This window comes from Hyperolius riggenbachi, chromosome 11 (assembly GCF_040937935.1).
Source record: "Hyperolius riggenbachi isolate aHypRig1 chromosome 11, aHypRig1.pri, whole genome shotgun sequence".
NCBI classification, from domain to species: domain Eukaryota; kingdom Metazoa; phylum Chordata; class Amphibia; order Anura; family Hyperoliidae; genus Hyperolius; species Hyperolius riggenbachi.
Genome location: NC_090656.1, coordinates 9924366 through 9947786, shown reverse-complemented (window position 1 = coordinate 9947786; position 23421 = coordinate 9924366). Strand labels below are relative to the sequence as shown.

The window sequence follows — 23421 nt, the reverse complement described above, 5'->3', positions numbered from 1 at the left end:
CATTCATTCGCCTATAACTTTATCACTACTTATCACAATGAACTGATCTATATCTTGTTTTTTCCGCCACCAATTAGGCTTTCTTTGGGTGGTACATTTTGCTAAGAGCCACTTTACTGTAAATGCATTTTAACAGGAAGAATAAGAAAAAAACGGAAAAAATTCATTATTTCTCAGTTTTCGGCCATTATAGTTTTAAAATACATGCCTCCATAATTAAAACCCACGTATTGTGTTTGCCTATTTGTCCCAGTTATTTCACAGTTTAAATTATGTCCTTATCACAATGTATGGCGACAATATTTTATTTGGAAATAAAAGAGCATTTTTCCTGTTTTGCATCCATCACTATTTACAAGCTTATAAAAAAAATTAATATAGAAATATTTCATAGATATTTAAATAGTTTAGAGTAGACCCTTAGGTAAATATTTGTGTTTTTTTTTGTTTGTTTGTTTTTTTGTAATGTTTTTGTTTTTTTTTATTAAACATTTTATGTGGGTATTTTTGGGAGGGTGGGAAGTAAATAGTGTTTTATTTAGGGAAAAATTTGTGTAATGTAATTTTTTTTTACTTTTATGTGTAGTTTTACTCTTTGGCCACAAGATGGCAACCTTGAGTTTGTTTACATGACGTCACTCTAAGCGTACAATGTACGCTTAGAGGGACATGGACTCAGAAAAAGCGAAGCTTCCGAGAGAAGCTGTCGCTTTTTCTGCGGGGGAGAGGAATCGGTGAACGGGCACCATAGCCCGATTCATTGATGCCTGGGCTACCGAATCCGTGGCCGGGAGTGCGCGTGCACGCGCGCGATCGGCCGCGGGAGCGCGCATGTCCTCCTTGACTTTTTTATAAGTCAATGAGGATAAAGTGGTTAAGGACCGCTCTGTTAAACCTTAAAGCTTTAAGGCCTCGCTGCAGGGTCGCACATGTCAGCACACAAGGGATTCCCCCCCCCCCTTTTCTGCCCACCAACAGAGCTCTCTGTTGGTGGGCAATGATCTCTCCCTCAATGTTTATTTATTTTTTATAAATATTTGTTTATATTTTTTTAAATACATTTTCCTGTTTATTCTTTTCTATAAGTGATATGATATATGATATGGTGGCTAGGGCCATTTTCTGCAAGGAGGCAAATCTACGCACCGAAACCCAGCTGATACGGGGATTCCAGTGACTCTTATTAAACAGACAACGTGTTGGGACATTTTAACTTTTAAGCCTTTGTGTACCTCTGTGTGTGTTTTTTGTTTTGTTGTTGTTTTTGTTTTTTATGTACACCAGAGATACATTGTAACTAAACTTAGGATATAGCTGTGGGGTAGCTGTTGAAAAAAAATTAAAACTAGTTCTTGGTAAGAGTACTTGAAGTGGTTGCAGCCAGGAACAAAGAACATCTATCAGGCCCTAGGCAATGTAACTGTGGGTACATGTAAGAGTGGTGTGCAGGTACTCTGCAGGATAATGAGGGAATTCTTCCTCTATTACACATTCTTCATGCACAATCTGAACATGGATCAGGCCCTAGGCAATGTAACTGTGGGTACATGTAAGAGTGATGTGCAGGTACTCTGCAGGGGAATGAGGAGATTCTTCCTCTATTACACATTCTTCATGCACAATCTGAACATGGATCAGGCCCTAGGCAATGTAACTGTGGGTACATGTAAGAGTGATGTGCAGGTACTCTGCAGGGGAATGAGGAGATTCTTCCTCTATTACACATTCTTCATGCACAATCTGAACATGGATCAGGCCCTAGGCAATGTAACTGTGAGTACATGTAAGAGTGATGTGCAGGTACTCTGCAGGGGAATAAGGAGAGTCTTCCTCTATTACACATTCTTCATGCACAATCTGAATATGGATCAGGCCCTAGGCAATGTAACTGTGAGTACATGTAAGAGTGATGTGCAGGTACTCTGCAGGGGAATGAGGAGATTCTTCCTCTATTACACATTCTTCATGCACAATCTGAACATGGATCAGGCCCTAGGCAATGTAACTGTGGGTACATGTAAGAATGATGTGCAGGTACCCTGCAGGGGAATGAGGGGATTCTTCCTCTATTACACATTCTTCATGCACAATCTGAACATGGATCAGGCCCTAGGCAATGTAACTGTGAGTACATGTAAGAGTGATGTGCAGGTACTCTGCAGGGGAATAAGGAGAGTCTTCCTCTATTACACATTCTTCATGCACTATCTGAGCATGGATCAGGCCCTAGGCAATGTAACTGAGTACATGTAAGAGTGAAGGAAAGAGTCTCATTTTGTGTTCCAGTACAGGAAGAGTTAAGCTAGCCATACATCTAGCGATAATGGGCAGATTCGACCAAGAGACAAATCTCTCTCTGATCTAATCTGATTAGAGAGAGATCTGTCTTCTGCCCATTCACAGAAGGCCGATTCTCGATCGATTTCATGCTAAAACCGATCCGGAATCCACCTTGTGACGCCGCGTCCGACCGCCTCGCCGCCGCATAGCATTCCCTCTAATGTTAAGTGTCCACCCCCCATTGCCCAGTGCATGTTATATATCACTTGTCTGTGGCCTCCGCTTGTCCCCACAGGCTCCAGGTGCACTCTGTTCTGCATACACGTGCACCATGTGGTTGCCTAGTAACGTGGCCACGTGTATGATACCTGACATCATACGCGCGCTCCTTTCTAGGCAACCACGTGGGGTGCGTGTGCGGGGACAAGCGGAGGCAGCGGCAGGTAATGTATAACATGCACTGGGAACCGGGGGGACACTCAACATTAGGGGGGGGCAGCTCTGGGGGTTTCATCATGTTCGTTGATCGATCAATCGATCAATCGTCTAGAAATTGCACGCCGTTACTGCCGCTCACCCAATTGAGCAAGTCGGTCCAAAATCTTGCAGCATGCACGATCAACTTATGTGACCAATTTTTTCCTGAAATTGGTCACATTGTCGGTCGGGTATGCACTTGGCTGCACCGAATTTCATCCGATCGTATGGTCTATTGGCCGGCAAGTTGCCTAAGGGCTCATACACGCGTGCTACTGTCGGCAGAACGCCCGCCCAGCGGGAGAGTCTGGCGGACCCGTCGTTTGCAGAATTATGGCGTGTGTATTCGCCTTAATGTATGGCTACCTTACAGAAACTTCAGTTGTTATCTATGCAAAGGAGCTTATCCGGGCTCTCAGACCAAGCTTGGTCAGCTACCGTTCTGTTTACTGAAGCACTTATCTCAATCTGTTTCTTGTTTGTTGAAGGTTATTTTCCTGCAGGAAAGTTCAAAGGGTCATTAGCTTTGCTCTGTTTCATAGTTTAACATGCAGAGTATAGTTTTTAAACTGCAAATATTAGAGAATGATGCAATGTTATAAATAAAAAAAGCTATATAACTGAAAATAAAAATAATATACTCTTTTCCTTACATGTTCTATGAATTATCCGTACTACACATACAATTGATTATATCATAAGGGTTTTTTTAGCGCTTTAGTGTCACTTTAGTTTGTAGTAACAGACCCCAAATTTAATAGCATATTAAATTGATTTGATGAGCAAAGGGAGTTTGAAAACAATATCTTTTTTTAATTACAGATTAAACTTATCCTTTTTTTTTTCTTCTTTTTTTTTTATTTACAACTCAGACTCCAGGTACCCAAAATTGCTCCACAGCCCTGCAAAAACACAGTATAGAAAACTACACATTTTATTTCAAAATAATATATTATCCCCATACATTGCACTTGGGACATAATTTAAATGTTGGGACTACCAGGATAAATAGGCCAATAAAATGAGTGGGTCTTATCTATGGTATTATTGTTTTATTTTAAAACTATGGTGGATAGAAACGAAAATAGTGTGTATTTTAATTTTTCTCTCTTTTTTTCCCTTTTAAAATGCATAGAAAACAAAATAACTAGGTATAGATCATTTAGATGTGATGAGTAGTGATAAAGTTATTGGTGAATGAATGGGATGAGCGCTTAAAGAACAACAGAGCGGAAATGTGACATGAGATAGACATGTGTATGTACAGCGCCTAGCACACAAATATCTGTGCTGTGTTCTTTATCTGCCTGAAAAAATGTAAACATCAGGTATGGAAGTGACAGTTTCGGTCGAGGTCGGGACGGGGTCAGATTGAGTCAGACTATAGCATAACCCTCACTGATAAGTAATTACAACCATAAAACACTTTCCTGTCAGTAAATGGCTTCTGAGAGCAGGAAAGAGATAAAAAGGAACAATAATTCATAGATTTGTGCTCTGGTATATTTCAATGAAGCAGTCATTGAGCAGAGACAATGAAACAGTAAAAACTTAAAAACTAGATGTAGGTATAATATAAATCTGCGGGATATCTAAAAAAAAGTCATTTTTAAGAGACTGAGGATAGATACAATTGTTTTTCTCATGGGTTTATTTTCACCTCAGATGTCTTTTAAATGTGAAAATTGCTTGTTATCATAAAGTGACCACAACCCTGAAGGCTGGTGGTTAATAAAATAAAAGATATTTGAAATTCAGGTACAATTTAACATGTTTCCTGTGGACACCTTAGAATCCTTCTTGACTAGTGGTTTGGGTCACCTTGAGCTGCTTGGTTACTCTTGACTTCACCAAACCCATCCGATCGGTTCTGGAGGAGAATATTCCATATTGTTGGTGGCAGCTGTGGGATCTGCTTAGGGCCCGTTCAGACTGCACGCGTTTCCAGCCGCGTTTTGGAAACCTAGAGTGCACTGTCTGATGTTCACACTGCATGCGTTCCGGACAGGTCCTGTGAGGTCCGGGAACGCATGCTGCACGCAGTTTTGTCAAAACGCGCGGCTGTCCCATTCACTTTTCAGTGATGGGATCAGCCACGCAACGCACACAAACGCGGATGGCGTGCGTTCGTACGCTTCGCGGTCCGCACGCGTGGCCATCCGCATTTGTGATCTGAACGGGCCTTAAAGGGGAACTTCAGCCTAAACAAACATACTGTCATCAAGTTACATTAGTTATGTTAATTAGAATAGATAGGTAATATAATCTCTTACCCACCCCGTTTTAAAAGAACAGGCAAATGTTTGTGATTCATGGGGGCTGCCATCTTTGTCATGGGGGCAGCCATCTTTTTGGTTGAAAGGAGGTGACAAGGAGCAGGAGACACAGTTCCAACTGTCCTGTGTCCTGATTACCCCTCCCAGCTGCACACGCTAGGCTTCAAATGTCAAATTCAAAATGTAAAAAAAAAAAATTGCACCAAAACAGCAGAACGAGAACAACAAAATCAGAAATCCCATCATGCTTTGCACAGCATCAGGGGAAAAAAGCCCGGGCAGTTTTCTTCTGTGCAGTTAAAAATGAGGCTTGTATAAGAGAAGCAAAGTTCTGATGCTGTGAAACTGTTAAAGAAACACAAAATCTTTTCAGTGCTGCTGAGTCGATTTTTAGTCCGGAGGTTCACTTTAAGTATTAAGGAAACCCTTTCAGCCCGGATCTATATTCACGTTTTCATTTTCCTGTCAGTACCTCATTCTGTGTTGGGCATTCCACAGAGTGTCATCTGCCCTCCCTGTACAACTTGTGCTTTGTACAGTTCTTGGCTGAAAAATTAATTTGCAAAATCATTCTATTGACTTTGAATATATTTACACATATTATTTGATTAACTCTGAGGTTCACTTACAAAAACAGGAGAATAAAATTTAGTTTCAAGGGTGTTTATTAACCTCCCCGGCGTTCTATTGAGATCGCCAGGGAGGCTGCGGGAGGGTTTTTTTTTAATTAAAAAAAAACTATTTCATGCAGCCAACTGAAAGTTGGCTGCATGAAAGCCCACTAGAGGGCGCTCCGGAGGCGTTCTTCCGATCGCCTCCGGCGCCCAGAATAAACAAGGAAGGCCGCAATGAGCGGCCTTCCTTGTTTTGCTTAGATCGTCGCCATAGCGACGAGCGGAGTGACGTCATGGACGTCAGCCGACGTCCTGACGTCAGCCGCCTCCGATCCAGCCCTTAGCGCTGGCCGGAACTTTTTGTTCCGGCTACGCTGGGCTCAGGCGGCTGGGGGGACCCTCTTTCGCCGCTGCTAGCGGCGGCGATCAGGCAGCACACGCGGCTGGCAAAGTGCCGGCTGCGTGTGCTGCTTTTTATTTCATGAAAATCGGCCCAGCAGGGCCTGAGCGGCAGCCTCCGGCGGTGATGGACGAGCTGAGCTCGTCCATACCGCTCAGGAGGTTAAGAAATATTAAACCGAGAATACAATGTCACACATCGAGCACATATTCCCAATACGGGGGGGGGGGGGGGGGGGGTCAACATGTTAGCAAGAAAAAGGAACCTTTGCAAAGCAGAAGCATTAATTTTATTTATTGTATTGATAAGGTGCCAACATTACGCAGCGCTGGACATTAGTTTAGGTTACAGACAATATTTAGAGGTGACATGCAGCAAAATGACAATACAGGAATAAAAGAAAACCAGATCACACAGCACAGTATGAGTACAAGGTAATGCTTAGTCACTGGATGGAGCATGGAGATCACACAGCACAGTATGAGTACAATGTAATGCTTAGTCACTGGATGGAGCATGGAGATCACACAGCACAGTATGAGTACAAGGTAATGCTTAGTCAGTCACTGGATGGGAGCATGGAGATTAGGCAAGTTAGATTCACTCAGATGCATAGCATGGGTGCACAGTAATGGAGGTGCATGATCAGGTAGGACACAAAAGGAGGAGGCCCCTGCCCAAAGGCTTACAATCTAGAGGGAAAGTTAGGGACACGAGAGGTAGGGGACCAGAGTTCAGCTGTGGGTTTAGAGCTCCAGTGAGGGGTAGTAGGCCAGAGTGAAAAGGTGAGTTTTGAGGGCCTTCTTGAAGATGTTAAATGAGGGGGGGGGGAACTGTAATGGGGGGAGGTAGGGAGTTCCATAGTGTTGGAGCAGAATAACAATTTTCACCATACTGGGAAAGTGTGAACGGGGACTGTGGGGAAGGGGAGAGATGTTGGGGGCAGGGGTAGGGGGTGGTGGTAGGGTGTTGGGGGTCCATGTGTGTTCTCCTGTTCCTCCGTTGAGGTTTGTAACAGTAAATGACCACAGTGTGCAGCGATACAGACACTGTAGCTCAGTATAAAGTGCAATAATAGTTTATTATAACCAAATCGTGCATACAAACTGATAATGCAACTTTAATGCAACCATATGCACAGCACGCTATATACAGACAGGCAAACACTGAACACACAAATATATACTGTAAATAACTCCCTGACTAATCTAGCTAAGTGCACAACACTATTTACAGAGGATATACTGTATACAAATAACATGCAAGTACAGTACATACAATCATACGCAGTAGCAAAGGAGCAGGACAGTATCAGACTCAACAGGTGAGCAGGGTCGGTAGCAGGAAATCGGATAAGCACGGTACCAAGGATTAGGCAAAAAGCAAGGTCTCTGACAGGATAAACAGAGTTTGGCAACAGGGAGACAAAGGCAGGTTTCAGGACAAGGAAAAAAGAACCGGGATGTCCAAAGACAGAGGCAGTAGTTCTGTGCCTGCGGCGACGGACATAACGGCTGCCAGGGGCTGGAGGAAGATCCAGGTAAGTAAAGCTCATTTTGTTAGTTTTCCCTGATGTTTCCTTTAGTCCAAGTAATTAGTGACAGGAAGCAACTGGTAGTGTGCTTCTGCAACAAGTGCTCCTGAACCACCCACAGCCCATAATGGGAATTGCAAGTCCTTGTAAAGGTGGCCATACACTGGTCGATTTGCCATCAGATTCGACCAACAGATAGATCCCTCTCTGATTGAATCTGATCAGAGAGGGACCGTATGGCTACCTTTACTGCAAACAGATTGTGAACCGATTTCAGCATGAAACCGTTCACAATCTGTGGTGGTGCTGCTGCCGCTCCCCCCTGCCCGCATACATTACCTGCTCCGCCGGCGTGACTCCAGTCCCCAGGTCACCGCTGCTCCGTCTCCGCTCTGGTCTCCAGGTCCAGCATGCTTTACTTCTTCCTGCCCGGCAGGAAGTTTAAACAGTAGAGCGCCCTAGAGCAGGCAGGAAGAAGTGAAGCATGCCGGAGACCAGACCAGAGCGGAGAAGACAGCAGTGACAGCAGGGACTCGCGCCGGCCAGAGCAGGTAATGTATACCCGCTGTATTGCGTCGGTCATCAGGCTTCGAACGCCGCTATCGACACACTCCCGACCCGGCGGCGATCGCGAAAAATCTCCCGCACGGACGAATCGACGGGAACGATCGATTTCGGACGGAAATCGATCGTTCTGCCAGCGGTGTGCGCGGCGATTTCACAGCCAATTCGATCACTGTGATCGAAACGGCTGTATATCGGCAGGAAAATTGTTAGGTGTATGGGCCCCTTAAAGAGAGTCTGAAGCGAGAATAAATCTCGCTTCAGACCTCCTAAATAGCAGGGGCATTTGTGCCCCTGCTAAAACGCCGCTATCCCGCGGCTGCACGAGGGTCCCTGTCCCCCCCAAATCCCCTCCGTAATGCGGGGGAGCGCTTCCGCATTGGGGCAGGGCTAACCGCCGCAGCCCTGCCCCACGCGCGTCTGTGGCCAAATAGTAAACTACACCCTAAAAGCATTTTACATATACAAACATTACATTTACACAATAAATTAACTCATTACCTCCCACACTCCCCAATTTTTATTTTTTTTTTGTAATTAAAAAAAAAAAAAATACAATAAAAAAAACAAACATAAATAGTTACCTTAGGGACTGAACTTTTTACATATTTATATCAGGAGGGTACAACACTGTTACTTTATAAACTATGGGCTTGTAATTAGGGATGGATGCAAAACTGAAAAAAATGCACCTTTATTTCCAAATAAAATATTGTCGCCAAACATTGTGATAGGGACATAATTTAAATGGTTTTATAACCGGGGCAAATGGGTTAATACATTTCATGGGTTTTAATTACAGTAGCATGCTTTATTTAAAAACTATAATGGCCGAAAACTGAAAAATAATAATTTTTTCCTATTTCCCCATTAAAACACATTTAGAATAAAATAATTCTTGGCATAATGTCCCACCTAAAGAAAGCCTAATTGGTGGCGAAAAAAACAAGATATAGTTCATTTCATTGGGATAAGTAATAATAAAGTTATGGACGAATGAATGGAAGGAGCGCTGAAAGGTGAAAATTGCTCTGGTGGTCAGGGGGTAAAACCCCTCAGTGGTGAAGTGGTTAAAAAGGCATGCAAGTGACAGTTCCTCTCCTGGCAGAGGACAGCTTCTGTGTGCAGGGGAACATAGGATGGTGGGAAGGGGGGGGGGAGCAGGAGGTGGGGGACACATATACTAAGGTACCTGTTGCTGGCTAACTACTACAGAGGTACTTATACCTTGCTAACCTATACTGGGGGACATCCATAGGTCAGAAACCCTCCTGGGCAACATTCCCGTAATGGTGACTGGCATACCGCTTTGATCTTTTTCCTGCCCGTCACCATTACAGGCTAAACACCAGGGAGGTGAATTGTGATCTTGTGTATATTTTACAAGCTTACAGATCACACTAAACCATCTATCTCTACTGCTGTCTTTGTAGCGGCTCACCATGCTGAAGGCTGTTCTGCTGCTCGCTGTCTCCCTCTATCTTGTGTGTGGCTGCTGTGGACAGGTAAGTCAGTGGTTTCTTTTCATTGTCTTTACATGGTTTAGTTACCGGTGTTATGAAAAATATTAAAACCTATAATATTTTGCAACTTCAATGGCCTGCGCATCACTGCTATGCCCCGCCTTCTTTCACACCTGGCTGTCATTATTTGCAACTGCCGGGGTTTAGTTCCCTCCAGGGGAGGGGGGGGGGCTATTAGTTGCTCACCAAAGTTTGGGGGGAGGTATTACTTTCCTCCAGGGGGGGGGGGGGGTTATTAGTTGCCCACCAAGGTGGGGGGAAGGGTATTACTTGCCTCTAGGGGGGGGGGGGGGGTTATTATTTGCCCACCAGGGGGGTTCTTTACTCCCTCCAGGAGGGGTTATTAGTTGCCCAGTAGAGGAGGGTTCTATGTGAGAATAGGGTTTGGTCGGGTTGCATTTTCTGAAAAAAATACTTTGAAACTAATGGTTAGGTTGCATTTTTCTGATAGCTATAAATATAAATTATTGCAACCGGTTGCAAGCTTGGTCAAATTCCTGCAGATTTTTGAGAACCAATACTATCCATTTAACGAATTGTCGCCTATAAAAAGTATCCTCAAGTATAAACCAAGATTTGTTTTGCTCCTAAAATGCCCCCCAAACTAAAATCACAGAGTGGAGGGCTGTGGAGGCGCACTCCCTCTATTTCACCCCTCTCAGAATAAGTGCAGTGGAGCTGTATAAATACTTACCCGCTCCCATTGTGCTGAGTCTCCGCCTCCTCCCGACACCCGCACACTCTATGCTGCCCTCTTCTGGCTCCAGGTCACATGACATGCATCATGAGCCGGGCACACAGCACTGAGCGAGTGGCTGCCGGTAGGAAGAGGAGACATGGCGCGGGGGCAGGTACATATCAATAAACAGCTCTGCAGCACTTACTCTGCCAGGCAGGGAATTGGGGGGATTATAACTGACCATTAAACATGGGTGGGAGGCGGTCAGAAGAGCATGATTGGCACTGGGGGTGGAGGGAAGAGATGTAGGGGCCCTATAATTCTTGTGTTTGCTGGGGGAGGGGGGGGGGGAGATTACACCCCCTGTGTGGAGGAGGGTAGGAAGCCCAGCAGAGGCTCTGAATTTTATATTAGGCTTAGCAGTGGAGTATTGTACAGTGCTAGCCTTCAGTACAAGCAAGAAGTTTTGAATCCGGATGATACCATTTATTGGCTAACTTTTAAAGGACATCCGAAGTGAAAATAAACTGATGAGAAAAAAAATGTATCCATCCTCCTTCTCCTAAAAATGACTTTTTTAGATATCCCACAGTATTTAAATCTAGTTTTAAGTTTTTTTACTGTTGCACTGTCTCTGCTCAATGACACCTTTATTGAAGTATGCCAGAGCTCAAATCTATGAATTATTGATCCTTTTTATCTCTTTCCTGCTCTCAGAAGCAATTTACTTATAGGAAAGTGTTTTATGGCTGTAATTACTTATCAGTGAGGGTTATGCTAACTTTTTCAGGCAGAGAAAGAAAAAAAGGAACACAGCATAGTTATTTGTGTGCTTGGCACTGTACATACACATGTCTATCTCATCATGTCACCTCGGGTATCCTTTAAGTTACCCAATAAATGGTATCCTCCTGATTCAAAACCTCTTGTTTATATTTGGTTTATAATAAAGGTTGAGTGAGGTCCATTTTTTTTCTATTTTCCCACCTTCTGAATAAAATGCCTTTTTAGTCACCAGGAAGCAAGAAAACACTCGGAATAATTGTGGCAATACCTTTTCACCTACTTGTAGGTACTTATTCAATTGAAGTTATTTTCAAACAAAAATTGAAACATTATCTGCTAGGAGAAACATGTGCAACGTGATCACCTGTACACTCTGTACTATACAATATGTCGGTTGTACCACTCGGCATCTCAGACAAAGGCTCTCCGGACCAACGAGTGTTGCGAAAAACTTTCGCAGTGTGCACGGCGGTGACATGCGCAGTTTTGCCTATCAGGGTATTGAACAAGTTGCACGCCCACACAGATGGGGCAATATTTACTATAGATTACTACTCAGGGAAGCATACTGGATTATGCAGCTAGAAACCCGCATACTAGATGGATTAAATGCTAGGTAGGATTTAAATTTGATCTATTGACTTTTTTAGTACTGCACATTGAATTCCTTTTAATAATTGATGTGTAATAAATTTAGTTTCAATGCTCAGGATCTATTCACTTTTTTGTACTAACTTTGATACAATTTCGATAAGTCTCTTTAAAACGATGTAAGGTCTGTGAGGGGCACACCTGTTGTGGGTGTGTCTCTAGCTATGAAGGTGTGAGCAAATGTTTGTATATTTGGGCTATGAGTAAGGACATTGCTGTCCGAAACATGTCAGCCTTTTACGTCTGTCTCGTGGTTGCTCAATAAAATCGTTTGGATGCCACCCGTCAGAGTGCGGATATTGCTTTTTCCTCTGGCATTGCTGTCTGAATCTTGCACCTGGACGTGAGGAGAGTGAGTGCAGCGGTGTTTCTTTTACTTTGAACCTGCTAAGGGGGAAACTCGGGAAAAACCATAAAAGGCGTACAGCACGTGGTATTTTGGCCAGGTTGGGATTTAAATGATGATTGAGTTTTGTATTCTCAGAACTGTTCGGATCAGCGAGAGGCTCTCAGAGTTCTGCGCCAGGTCCAGAAGCTGCTCACCGACCATGAGGCTTCCTACCTGCGAGGAATGAAGACCCTGAGCAGGAGGCTCAGCCAGCTGAGGAACCAGCTGCAGAAAGGAGAGGGGAAAGGTGCGTGTGCCAGACATCATCATTCACTGGATGTGCGGCTGTCACTCTGTCTCTCATCATCCACCCTCCTCACCCATGACAACTCTCTGTGGCCCTGGTCCAATTCACTTCATGTCAATAAAACAGCTTTTAAGCCACCAGCAAATAAGAAAATACTTTTGGCAGTACTTTTTCACCTACTTTTTGGTACTTTTTCAGTTACAGGGTGCTGAAAAGTTATTTTAAACAGAAGGTGAAAAAGTCTATTCTATTAACACACACACACGTACACACACACACGTACACACACACACGTACACACACACACGTACACACACACACGTACACACACACACGTACACACACGTACACACACACACGTACACACACACACGTACACACACACACGTACACACACACACGTACACACACACACGTACACACACACGTACACACACACACGTACACACACACACGTACACACACACACGTACACACACACACGTACACACACACACACACACGTACACACACACACACACACGTACACACACACGTACACACACACGTACACACACGTACACACACGTACACACACGTACACACACGTACACACACGTACACACACGTACACACACGTACACACACGTACACACACGTACACACACGTACACACACGTACACACACGTACACACACGTACACACACGTACACACACACACACACACACACACACACACACACACACACACACACTCCACTTCCTCTTACCCAGGGCTGCCTTCAGAAGTTTCTGGGCCCCATACTGGGGAAACCCTACTGGGCCCCCCTCACTACCCTCCCCTGGTGAGCCCCCTATACTTAAAGAGACTCCGTAACAAAAATTGCATCCTGTTTTTTATCATCCTACAAGTTCCAAAAGCTATTCTAATGTGTTCTGGCTTACTGCAGCACTTTCTGCTATCACAGTCTCTGTAATAAATCAATGTATCTTTCCCCTGTCAGACTTGTCAGCCTGTGTCTGGAAGGCTGCCAAGTTCTTCAGTGTTGTGGTTCTGCTATGAACTCACCCTTCCAGGCCCCTCTCTGCACACTGCCTGTGTGTTATTTAGATTAGAGCAGCTTCTCTCTTCTCTCTTATCTTTTACAAGCTGGATAAATCATCCTCTGAGCTGGCTGGGCTTTCACATACTGAGGAATTACAGACAAGGGCAAAGCTGTTTGCAGGAAGAAAAGAGCAGCCTAAAACTTCAGTGCATGAGAGCAGAAGGGGGAAAGAAACACACAAATGATCTCTTGAGATTCAAAAGGAAGGCTGTATACAGCCTGCTTGTGTATGGATGTATTTTCTATGTGTGGACATGCTGTACATCAACTTACTTCCTGTTTTGGTGGCCATTTTGTTTGTTTATAAACAAACTTTTTAAAACTGTTTTTAACCACTTTTAATGCGGCGGGGAGCGGCGAAATTGTGACAGAGGGTAATAGGAGATGTCCCCTAACGCACTGGTATGTTTACTTTTGTGCGATTTTAACAATACAGATTCTCTTTAAGGTGGTCACCGGCAATCAGCAAAGTGCCTTGACACAATGATGCTCTCCTGCCTCCCTCTTCCTCACTCACTGTCAGACTCCTCACAAAGCACAATAAGCTGCTTTTCCCCAATGGTGACCTCTTCACTTTGCTCTCCTCTCACTTTTTTCCTCAGGTCCTGCATAGCATTGTACTGCACTGAGCAGTACATAGTTAGGATGAACAGTATACAGTCGATTCTTGGTTAGATTTCTGTTGAAGCTTGACCAAAATCAAGTGGTGCACGCTGGTAAACTATGGCTACTCCCAAAACACTCAGGCAGTGATTTATCATTTGCTGGATTGTGCCATTGTCACATGATGTCACATGATCAATGGTCACTTCCCACCGCTACTCTCTCCTCCCCTTTCTCACATAGGGTGATCCATGTTCAGTTCCTCTACTTAGCCTTGGTTTCTTTTACCCCAGACAGCTGCCCACCACTGAAGCCCCCTCGTCATGGTCGGATATTGGGTACAAAGCTGAAAACCGGACATGAGATTCATTACCTGTGTGACCTCGGGTACCATCTACTTGGCACTGAAACCAGAACCTGCCTGAACAACCAAACCTGGAGCGGACAAGCAGCCAGCTGTAAAGGTATTGGCTGGAGTTTTTCCCTATTTTACAGGCAAATGCAGGGCTGTGGAGTCGGAGCAATTTTGGGTACCTGGAGTCGGAGTCGGTGGTTTCATAAACTGAGGAGTCGGATGATTTTTGTACCGATTCCAAAGCCCTGTGCAAATAATATATATTGTTTCACTATATTGCCATGCTAGTAGATTTACTTTTAAAGCGGAACTGTAGCGAAAAGGGGAAAAAAACATAAGTCAATACATTGCAAAGTGAGAAGTTAAACATTTTTTTTTTCTTTTTTTCAAACTCAGCATACCAAAAATTGAAGAGAGCTCAAGATATTATTGATATTCACCATGTAATTTGTTGATATTGTTTGATCCACAATCAGCCTGCAGGTCATCATCTTTACTACTAGATAATAATCAGGGATATACTAAAGACACAGGAAACCAAAAATTTGCAAGAATATTTTTAAAAAGAAAAAGTATTTTTGCAAATGTTTGGTTTCCTGTGTCTTCAGTATATCCCCGATTATTATCTAGATCTTGTTGTGGTGTCTGTAGTGCACCTACAGGGATTTATTTTGTTTTTTGGCTTCTCCCAAATTGACTACTAATCATCTTTACTACTGGCAGACATGAAAAAAATCAGAGAGCACCAACTGTAATTATCTATGACCACACCCCCTAACAGTGTGATAGGCTAAAAGGTTGTTTTTTTTTCTTTTTTATAGATATGGATAGAGGTAAATACTGGTTGTAGGGCAGCTGGAAACAGCTGTTCATTTCCCACAATGCAACAAGGCTCCCTAAGGTGCTAACATCATTCTGTGGGCGGGGTTTCACCACAATATCAGCCATACAGAGCCCCCGATGATCTACAATTTCATTGAAATCAGTCAAAATGATCAGTTAGTTCAGGCAGAAGATCTTGCTGTAAAGCGTGGTGGTCTGTTATTGCCCAGGGCCCAGAGCTGGTGATGTCCCTCTATGTCTCCCCCCAATTTATACTGCTCCCCCAAGGACCCTTGTAGAGTACTCTTAGCGTAGGCCGCTAACTTCCCTCTTGTGTCCGTCTTCATCCTCCGATATCTCTTCTCTGTGGGGGCACATCAGCTGGCACTGGGGGCAACAAAGGGGGCAGGGGTGTAACAATAGCTCCCGCGACTCTAGCAAGCGATCGTGGGGGGGGGGGGGGGGGGCAGGAGGATTAGGGGGCCCGCTCCTGGTTAGGTGCAGAGTGTGGCAGCGGAGGGTCATACATTACCGTATTTCAGCAGTGCGACACATCCCATGCAGTCAATCTCACTGCAGCGCCTGATGCATGTCACATGACGTCCTAAACACTGGCATGGATGTGGCACAAAGATGGGAAATTGCCACCTCTGTTCTGTAGTGTCAGCATTGTAGGGAGTCTGTATAAAGTCTTGTGGTCTTAGGGATGTCCGCATCGTGCATTGTACAGTAACCCTGGGGGAAGGAAGGGGTCAGCTCAGCACCATCAATGTTGTCAGTGCTTGTTATTGATTGCTGTACCTGAATCATGTCACTCTGCCCCATGTCACTGTGCCTTCCTCTGTCCACAGAATCTGTGTCTGCCACAAACTCCTCCTTCCTCCGACCGGCCAAATGTTCATCCTTCCCCGGAGCTCAGCACTGTACCTGTGACCCGGGGTACATGATCCAGCCTGGGGGCGTATGTCAGGGTAAGTCCAATCAAGGTGCACTTACCTAAATTATTCCAAGTAACTCCAGTGAAAATAATGTTATCAAAAAAGTGCTTCATTTTTACAATTATGTATAAATGATTTGGTCAGTGTTTGCCCATTGTAAAATCTTTCCTCTCCCTGATTTACATTCTGACATTTATCACATGGTGACATTTTTACTGCTGGCAGGTGATGTCAGTGGAAGTAGCTGCAGCTTGCTTTTTTGGCAGTTGTTATTTCCCACGATGCAATGAGATTCACAGACAGGAAACTGCCAGGACCATGGTCCTGACATCACACTGTGGGAGGGGTTTCACCACAATATCAGCCATATAGAGTCCCCCGATGATCTGATTCTAAAAAGGGGGTATCAGCTACTGATTGGGATGAAATTCAATTCTTGGTCACGGTTTCTCTTTAAGAGGAACTGTAAAGAACACCTGTAACCTTAAAATTTTTTTTAGATACCGAACAGTCCCTGATGAGCATTCTAAAAACGTCAGGTGCAATACCTGAATGTGGCCACCTGAGCGCCCCTCTGGATTTGTTTTACTTACCTAGGGCTTCCTCCAGCCCCATAAGTATGTGTGAGTACCTTTAGCAGCAATCAGGCCTGGTAACTGGCTCAGTCGCATCAGTCCAAGTCTTCTGCGCATGCATGGGAGGTCCGCGCATGCGCAGAAGACCCAGACTGGACCCAACTGAGCCAGTTACCGGAGCTGATCGCGGCTAAACGGTAAACCGCGGGAGGACGGCGAGGGACGCATCCTTGCTTATGGGGCTGGAGGAAGCCCCGGGTGGGTATCAAATCTTGCACTTATTTCATCTCAGAGTCTCTTTAAAGGGATCCTGAGCAGTAAGAAAAAAAGGAAATCCAAAGTGAAGCGCAGGGTCGCGGCCTTTATGGTGCTGGAACAAATGGCGAGAAGATAAGGTTGCGAGATTTCATAAAATATGGGACCCTTGGCAATTGTACATTGGCCCGCTGTGATAGTGCTGATAGAAGTTATATTTTCTGTAAACCTCGGGGGTGTATACCTTCCTTAACCTCGGGGGTGTATACCTTCCTTAACCTCGGGGGTGTATACCTTCCTTTACCCTTCTTCCTTTTTCTCTCTTTATTCTTCTTGGTTTCTTTGCAACTCTTTCCTCTCCTCGGCTTCCCTTTTCTCCACTGCCGGCCCCTGCTGAAGCAGCTCTGGCATATTCCACTCAGTCTCTGTAGGCCTCGGCCTATTGGACATGGTGGAAAATATGCTTTATCAATGGAATTCGGTACATTGCTATTATCCAAATTGGGGAGTTTAATAACCAGTAACACATACCCGGTTATATTCGCCATAGGTTATATTCGCTATGGCGGATGTAAAACACTTGGGGGGGGGGGGCAATGACCCGGCGTCCTGGAATGACCCGGCATCCAAATCTGGTTTGCATATTGTTAGCAGAGTTCTTAGTGGAGCGAGCAGTTAAGACACTATAGCTTCATTAACTAGTGCTAGAAGCCAAGATAAGCCAGGGAGCAGAGGACCTGCTGCTCTTGGGAAGGTCCATGATCCATCATGCAAAGTTACATGGTCTTCAGATCTAGCATGGCCTTCTAGGGATGGACTTTATATAGTGAGTGTTCTGAAAGCTTATCTGTAGCTGCAATTCCCATGAGATTCCTCCCTTTGATTAGACAGTCCTAGAATGACTCTCCTCCCCCTACAGACATCGATGAATGTGGTTTGTTCCAGGGAAAAGCTGGGGCCAAGATCTGCATGCATGAATGCATCAACACTCCTGGAGCATACCAGTGTGCCTGTCCTCCGGGGTACACACTCGATGCTGCACAGAACATCTGTCAAGGTAAGGCCTCCCATAGGGTGCATGCAACCAAACTGAAGTCACATGACCACAGTCACTAATGAATAGCTCTCTTCTCAGATGTAGACGAATGCATGGCCGAGCAGAATTCCTGCACCGGCGGGCAGATCTGTGTGAATCAGTACGGAGGCGTCACTTGTGTCCGACCAGAGTGCCCAAAACCCAAACACAATGTGACCTACATAAAGACCTCTGCACAGTGAGTACAGCCAACTCTGGGCCATGTGACCTTTATTAGTATTATTTAGTATTTAAAAAGCGCCAACATCTTCCGCAGCGCTGTACAGAGTATGTTGTCCCTTAACTGTCCTCAGAGGGGCTCACAATCTAATCACTACCACAGTCCTATGTCTATGTATGTATCATGTAGTGTATGTATCGTAGTCTGGGGCCAATTTAGTGGGAAGCCAATTAACTTATCTGTATGCTTTTGGGATGGGGGAGGAGACCGGAGTTCCCAGAGGAAACCCACACAGACGGGGATGAATGGAGTGGCTGAGGGTGAGCAGTGTGTTTGTCACAGACTCACAGCCAGCCAGTGTGCTATTGTGTTGAAGCAAAGTTGATGGGAGAGCTGGCAGGCACTCGGGTTATGCTGTATGTAGCAAGCAAAATGGACGAACACCCAGGTACACTATGTGCTCAAGACTGAAAGACAAAGCCTATGCAAAACAACTGGAGAGAACATGAAAGGTCTGGCACTATAGTGTTTATTTTCATCAAGTGGAAACAATGCAGCAAGCAGCAATGTGCATGAATATCTTGCAATGAACAGACATACAAAGTAGTGGTAATGCAAGTAAAAATAGCAAGTGCTGAAAGGCTATACCTGGGTGTAGGGAGGTAGCAGGTGTGGGCGCCAAAAGGTGCACGGCCTAACAACCGTTTCGCGGGGCAAAGTGCCGGGCTTCTTCTGAGGTACCACTACTTTGTATGTCAGTTCATTGCAAGATATTCATGCACATTGCTGCTCGCTGCATTGTTTCCACTCGATGAAACTAAACACTATAGTGCCAGACCTTTCATGTTCTCTCCAGTTGTGCTATTGTGTTGTGCTGCAGCATGTCATGTAAGAACATTAAATGAAGCAGAGTGAATTGTAAATGGTCGGGGGGGGGGGGGGGGGGGACATCCTCACAAGTTTGCCTCAGGCAGGAGAAAGTCTAGAACCGACCCTGCACACTTATGCACTGTAGCATTGGCAGGATCTGATAGCCACACATGCTGATAAATCTCTCAGTCACTGTATTGCTCAGCATTCTGACCCAGTTTTGTCTCTGTGCAGTCAGTGTGAGCGGACACCGTGCCAAGAGGGCAGCACCGCCTGCCTGGAAGCCCCTCACTCCATCTCCTTCTACTACATCCCCCTCCAGTCTCAGCTTCCGGTCCCGAGGGTCCTGTTCACCATGTCAGCACCACGTTCTCCTGGAGACTCCCATCGCTTCTCCATCGTCAGGGGCAAAGGCCAGCGTGGCCTGGAGGTGCGGCAAGTGAGCAAGCAGCAGGCCGAGCTGATGCTGACCAAAGCACTGAGCGGCCCGGCAGAGATACAGGTGGATGTGGAGATGACAGAAACCTCGTCGCAAGGCCTGCTGGGGCGGCACATCTTCAGCGTCACACTGTTTGTGTCTCAGTATCCATTCTAGGTGCTGGAGTGAGGAGGGCTAATCTGCACACTGCCGCTTTATAAACAATGCTGTACCAGGGCTGACGGCAGCCAGTAGAAGCACAGCGGCAAGTGGGAGCGTTTAGTAGTGCAGGAGTTCAGCGTTTGCTTGCTGCATGCTGATGTTTAGCTGGAGTCACAGTGACTGCTTCAGAGCTTGATGCCTGAAGGCTGCCATATTTATTTCCTTATAAACCATACATGTCAGACTCTGGCCCCCAGAGCCATCAAATTTGGCCCTCAAGCGATTTCCACACTCTGCATTATGTTTGGCCCACTCTATGGGAGAGGGAGGAAGAAAGGGCTAGACACCAGGGAACTGTATCGGGGAGGGAGGGGGAGCACTAGACATCAGGGAACTGTATTGGGGAGGGAGGGGGCCACTAGACACCAGGGAACTGAATAGGGGAGGGAGGGGGCCACTAGACACCAGGGAGCTGTATAGGGGAGGGAGGGGGGTACTAGACACCAGGAAACTTTATAACGGAGGGGAGTTAGCCACTAGACATTGAGGTTGGCCCATGACTTAAGGTGCGTACGCATGTCTGATATTATGCCCGATTCTCGTTCAATCCGGACAGTTGAACGATTTGTCATACAAACAAAAAGTCATTCAGACTCCTTGTACACAGACAACAAAATGTTTGAAATGCTAATTACAGCTAATTTGCCTGTCGTTTGACTGGTCAATGAACTTGGCTTGGCTTCACTGAACTTCCTGTCCAGGGAAATTTTAAACTGTAGAGGGCGCTCTACTGTTTAAACTTCCTGCCGGGACAGGAAGTTCAGTGAAGCTGCAGCCCTTGAGCGGAGAAGAAGACAGTGGAGACCAGGGGAGTTGCGCCAGCCGGAACAGGTAATGTATCTCCGCTGTATTGCATCGGTCGTTGGGCATTCAAACGCCGCTATCGACGCACTCCCGACCCGACGAAAAATCTTCGATGGATCGACAGGAATGATTGATTTTGGACGGAAATCGATCGTGTTGTCTGAATCTGCTGTGAAATCGTCACGCAAATGCTATCACAGTGATCGAATCTGCTGTATATCGGCGGGAAAATAGTTAGGTGTATGGGCCCCTTAATAGACTTTCAAACAAGTCATTTGTACAGACCTAACTGTCATTTGAACGACAGTTAGTCCACGGATCTGCCTAGCGGATCAGTCAAAACTGCTGCGATCAGTCTAATGACCGTTCGTACACACACTAAAGTATTGTTCAAACGACCGGTTTGAACGACTAGTCATCCAGAAATATCAGACCTTTAGTCCCAGTGTTCAATTTCGGCCCACTTTGTATCTGAATTTGACACTCCTGTTATAAACAATACCAGTTGCCCAGCAGCCCTGCTGATATCTGCCAGCAGTAGTGTCTGAATCACACACCTGAAACAAGTATGCAGCTTTTCCAGTCAGATTTCAGCGAGAAACATCTGATCTGCATGCTTGTTCAGGGTCTATGGCTACAAGCATAATAAGCATGAGTTTAAGAATGAGCTAGACAGCCAGGCAACTGGTATTGTTTAAAAGAAAATAAATATGGCAGCCCCCCATATCCCTCTCACTTCAATGGCCTTTTTAAAGAAAAATGTAGCCATGGCAGCTCTCATATATACACCTCTCAGATTTACTTAAATAGTGAGGTTTCACTATTGCTAAAAACCAGTATATGACTGCTGCACAATTTGTTGCTGTTATTTATTATTGCTGCTCTTGCTGTCGGTCTACCAGCAATCAGATTGTAAACATAAACCGCTCTTCTTTTCAAGCCTGGAATCTGCATTCTGCTTGCTTCATAGACGATATTCAGATATTTTGCTCCTCCTGCATGTCTTATTACGTCAAAGGAGGAGGTCCGCACCAGTTCAGGATTCTAGGTGTGTATTTTATATTGGATACGTCCTGAATAAAGATAGACACATGCATCAGATGCTGACATGTTTCGAGCTATCTCAGCTCTTAATCATAGCTGGTTTAAAAAATGGCAACACCCCCTATAAATAGGAGGAAGTCATATATCCGCCTTCCAAAGCCCCTCCCCCAAAAGGAAGTGGGAGGAAAGGCAATCTTGACTGCACTCTTTGTTCCCTCCAATATGTTGGGTGTTCCACCAGGCCTATGAGACAGAGAATTGCCGAACATTATTTAGGGGCAGGGTGGTCCTCCACTCACATTTCGAACGTGGCTAGGCACTTTAGGGAAGTGCATGGGGGTGACATGACGGGTTTCCGGTTTCAGGGGGTAGAGAAGGTCATGTCATCAAGAAGAGGGGGTGACCTATATAAGATCCTTCTCAAAAGAGAGGCTATGTGGATATACCGTTTGGGGACTAGGTCGCCCCATGGTCTTAATGCCAGGTGGGACCTGGCCTTTATCACTCAGTGACTCTTTTTTTCCTTTTCCTCTCCTTTTCTTCCCCCCCCTTCCCTTCTTCCCTTAAGCCCTATTGCTGGCTGGTGATACCCGGGTATAATCATATATAGTTGACTCACACGCTGCTCCAGTCATATTTTAATCTTCAATTTTTATATTTTGTATTTTCATATGTAAACAATATTTTATCTTCCTGTACACAGCATCCTGTTTTGTGGTAGATGGTATGGATTTAGTATCTGTTTATTATTGTGAAAGATTGCCTTTCCTCCCACTTCCTTTTGGGGGAGGGGCTTTGGAAGGTGGATATATGACTTCCTCCTATTTATAGGGGGTGTTGCCATTTTTTAAACCAGCTATGATTAAGAGCTGAGATAGCTCGAAACATGTCAGCATCTGATGCATGTGTCTATTTTATATTGGATACGTCCTGAATAAAGATACACACCTAGAATCCTGAACTGGTGCGGACCTCTTCCTTTGACGTATACTGTGGGCTTTGCTGACCTGATCCTGCACAGTACAGCGATTGGTGGGTAGAGCGGTGTGTACACCAACGTTCATGCATGTCTAATTAGCCGCACAATGCAGGAACAGCTGTTCCCTTCTTTTTCTCACCTGCATTAAATGAATGACTGGCAGCAGCAGCTTTCACCCCAGTCTGTGTTAGGATCACTATGGCGTGACTGTGTGCTTATATGCTTAGAAGCAAGGTAAGCACATTGAAGTCATGTTTGCCGTCTTTCCTAGGCTGAATTGAAGACATTGCTTATTTCTCAACAAAAGTAGAGGCTTTGTGTGTAACTACAGCTTTGTGAAAACCAGAATATATTACAAACTTTATTACACATCTTCTGTTTTCTTGTGTTCTCCAAATACCAAGATATGCCATGTTAGCGTGCCTGAAGTGACAGGGATAGGTAGACTATCTTCATTCTCTAATAAACAATGCCAGTTACCTGACTGCTGTGGTGTAATACTACTAGGGAAGATCACAGATATGCAAATTCTTCCGAGTTCATGTAGGTAGAAAAAAACAAAGTCTTGTAAAAAATAATACCTTTTATTGGCTAACTGATAACATTAAATACTGCAAGCTTTCTGGGATCTAGTCCCCTTCTTCAGGCATATTTCCAGATGTAAGCTGTAGTAAAACACTGATGCAGGTAAATAGCAAACATGAAGATGGCAGTTGTGCTGGTTGCTGTTTAGCAGTTATGTTGGTTGCTGTTTAGCAGTTAGATGTCAGGTGAT

The 23421-nt window shown here is 44.9% G+C and overlaps 1 protein-coding gene across 5 annotated transcripts in view; it reads left to right on the top strand.

Moving 5' to 3' along the window:
• Positions 1–20143, top strand: part of LOC137537636 (fibulin-7-like) — an 88480-nt gene extending 68337 nt beyond the window's left edge. For all 5 annotated transcript variants that reach the window (XM_068259541.1, XM_068259543.1, XM_068259539.1 and 2 more), the window contains exons 2-8: positions 9579–9650; positions 12269–12419; positions 14402–14572; positions 16137–16256; positions 17973–18110; positions 18189–18327; positions 19414–20143. In XM_068259541.1, coding sequence (XP_068115642.1) covers positions 9588–9650; positions 12269–12419; positions 14402–14572; positions 16137–16256; positions 17973–18110; positions 18189–18327; positions 19414–19774 — 1143 coding nt within the window. In that variant the 5' untranslated portion in view covers positions 9579–9587 and the 3' untranslated portion in view covers positions 19775–20143. The remainder of the gene's footprint in view (positions 1–9578; positions 9651–12268; positions 12420–14401; positions 14573–16136; positions 16257–17972; positions 18111–18188; positions 18328–19413) is intronic.
• Positions 20144–23421: the final 3278 nt, after the last annotated feature.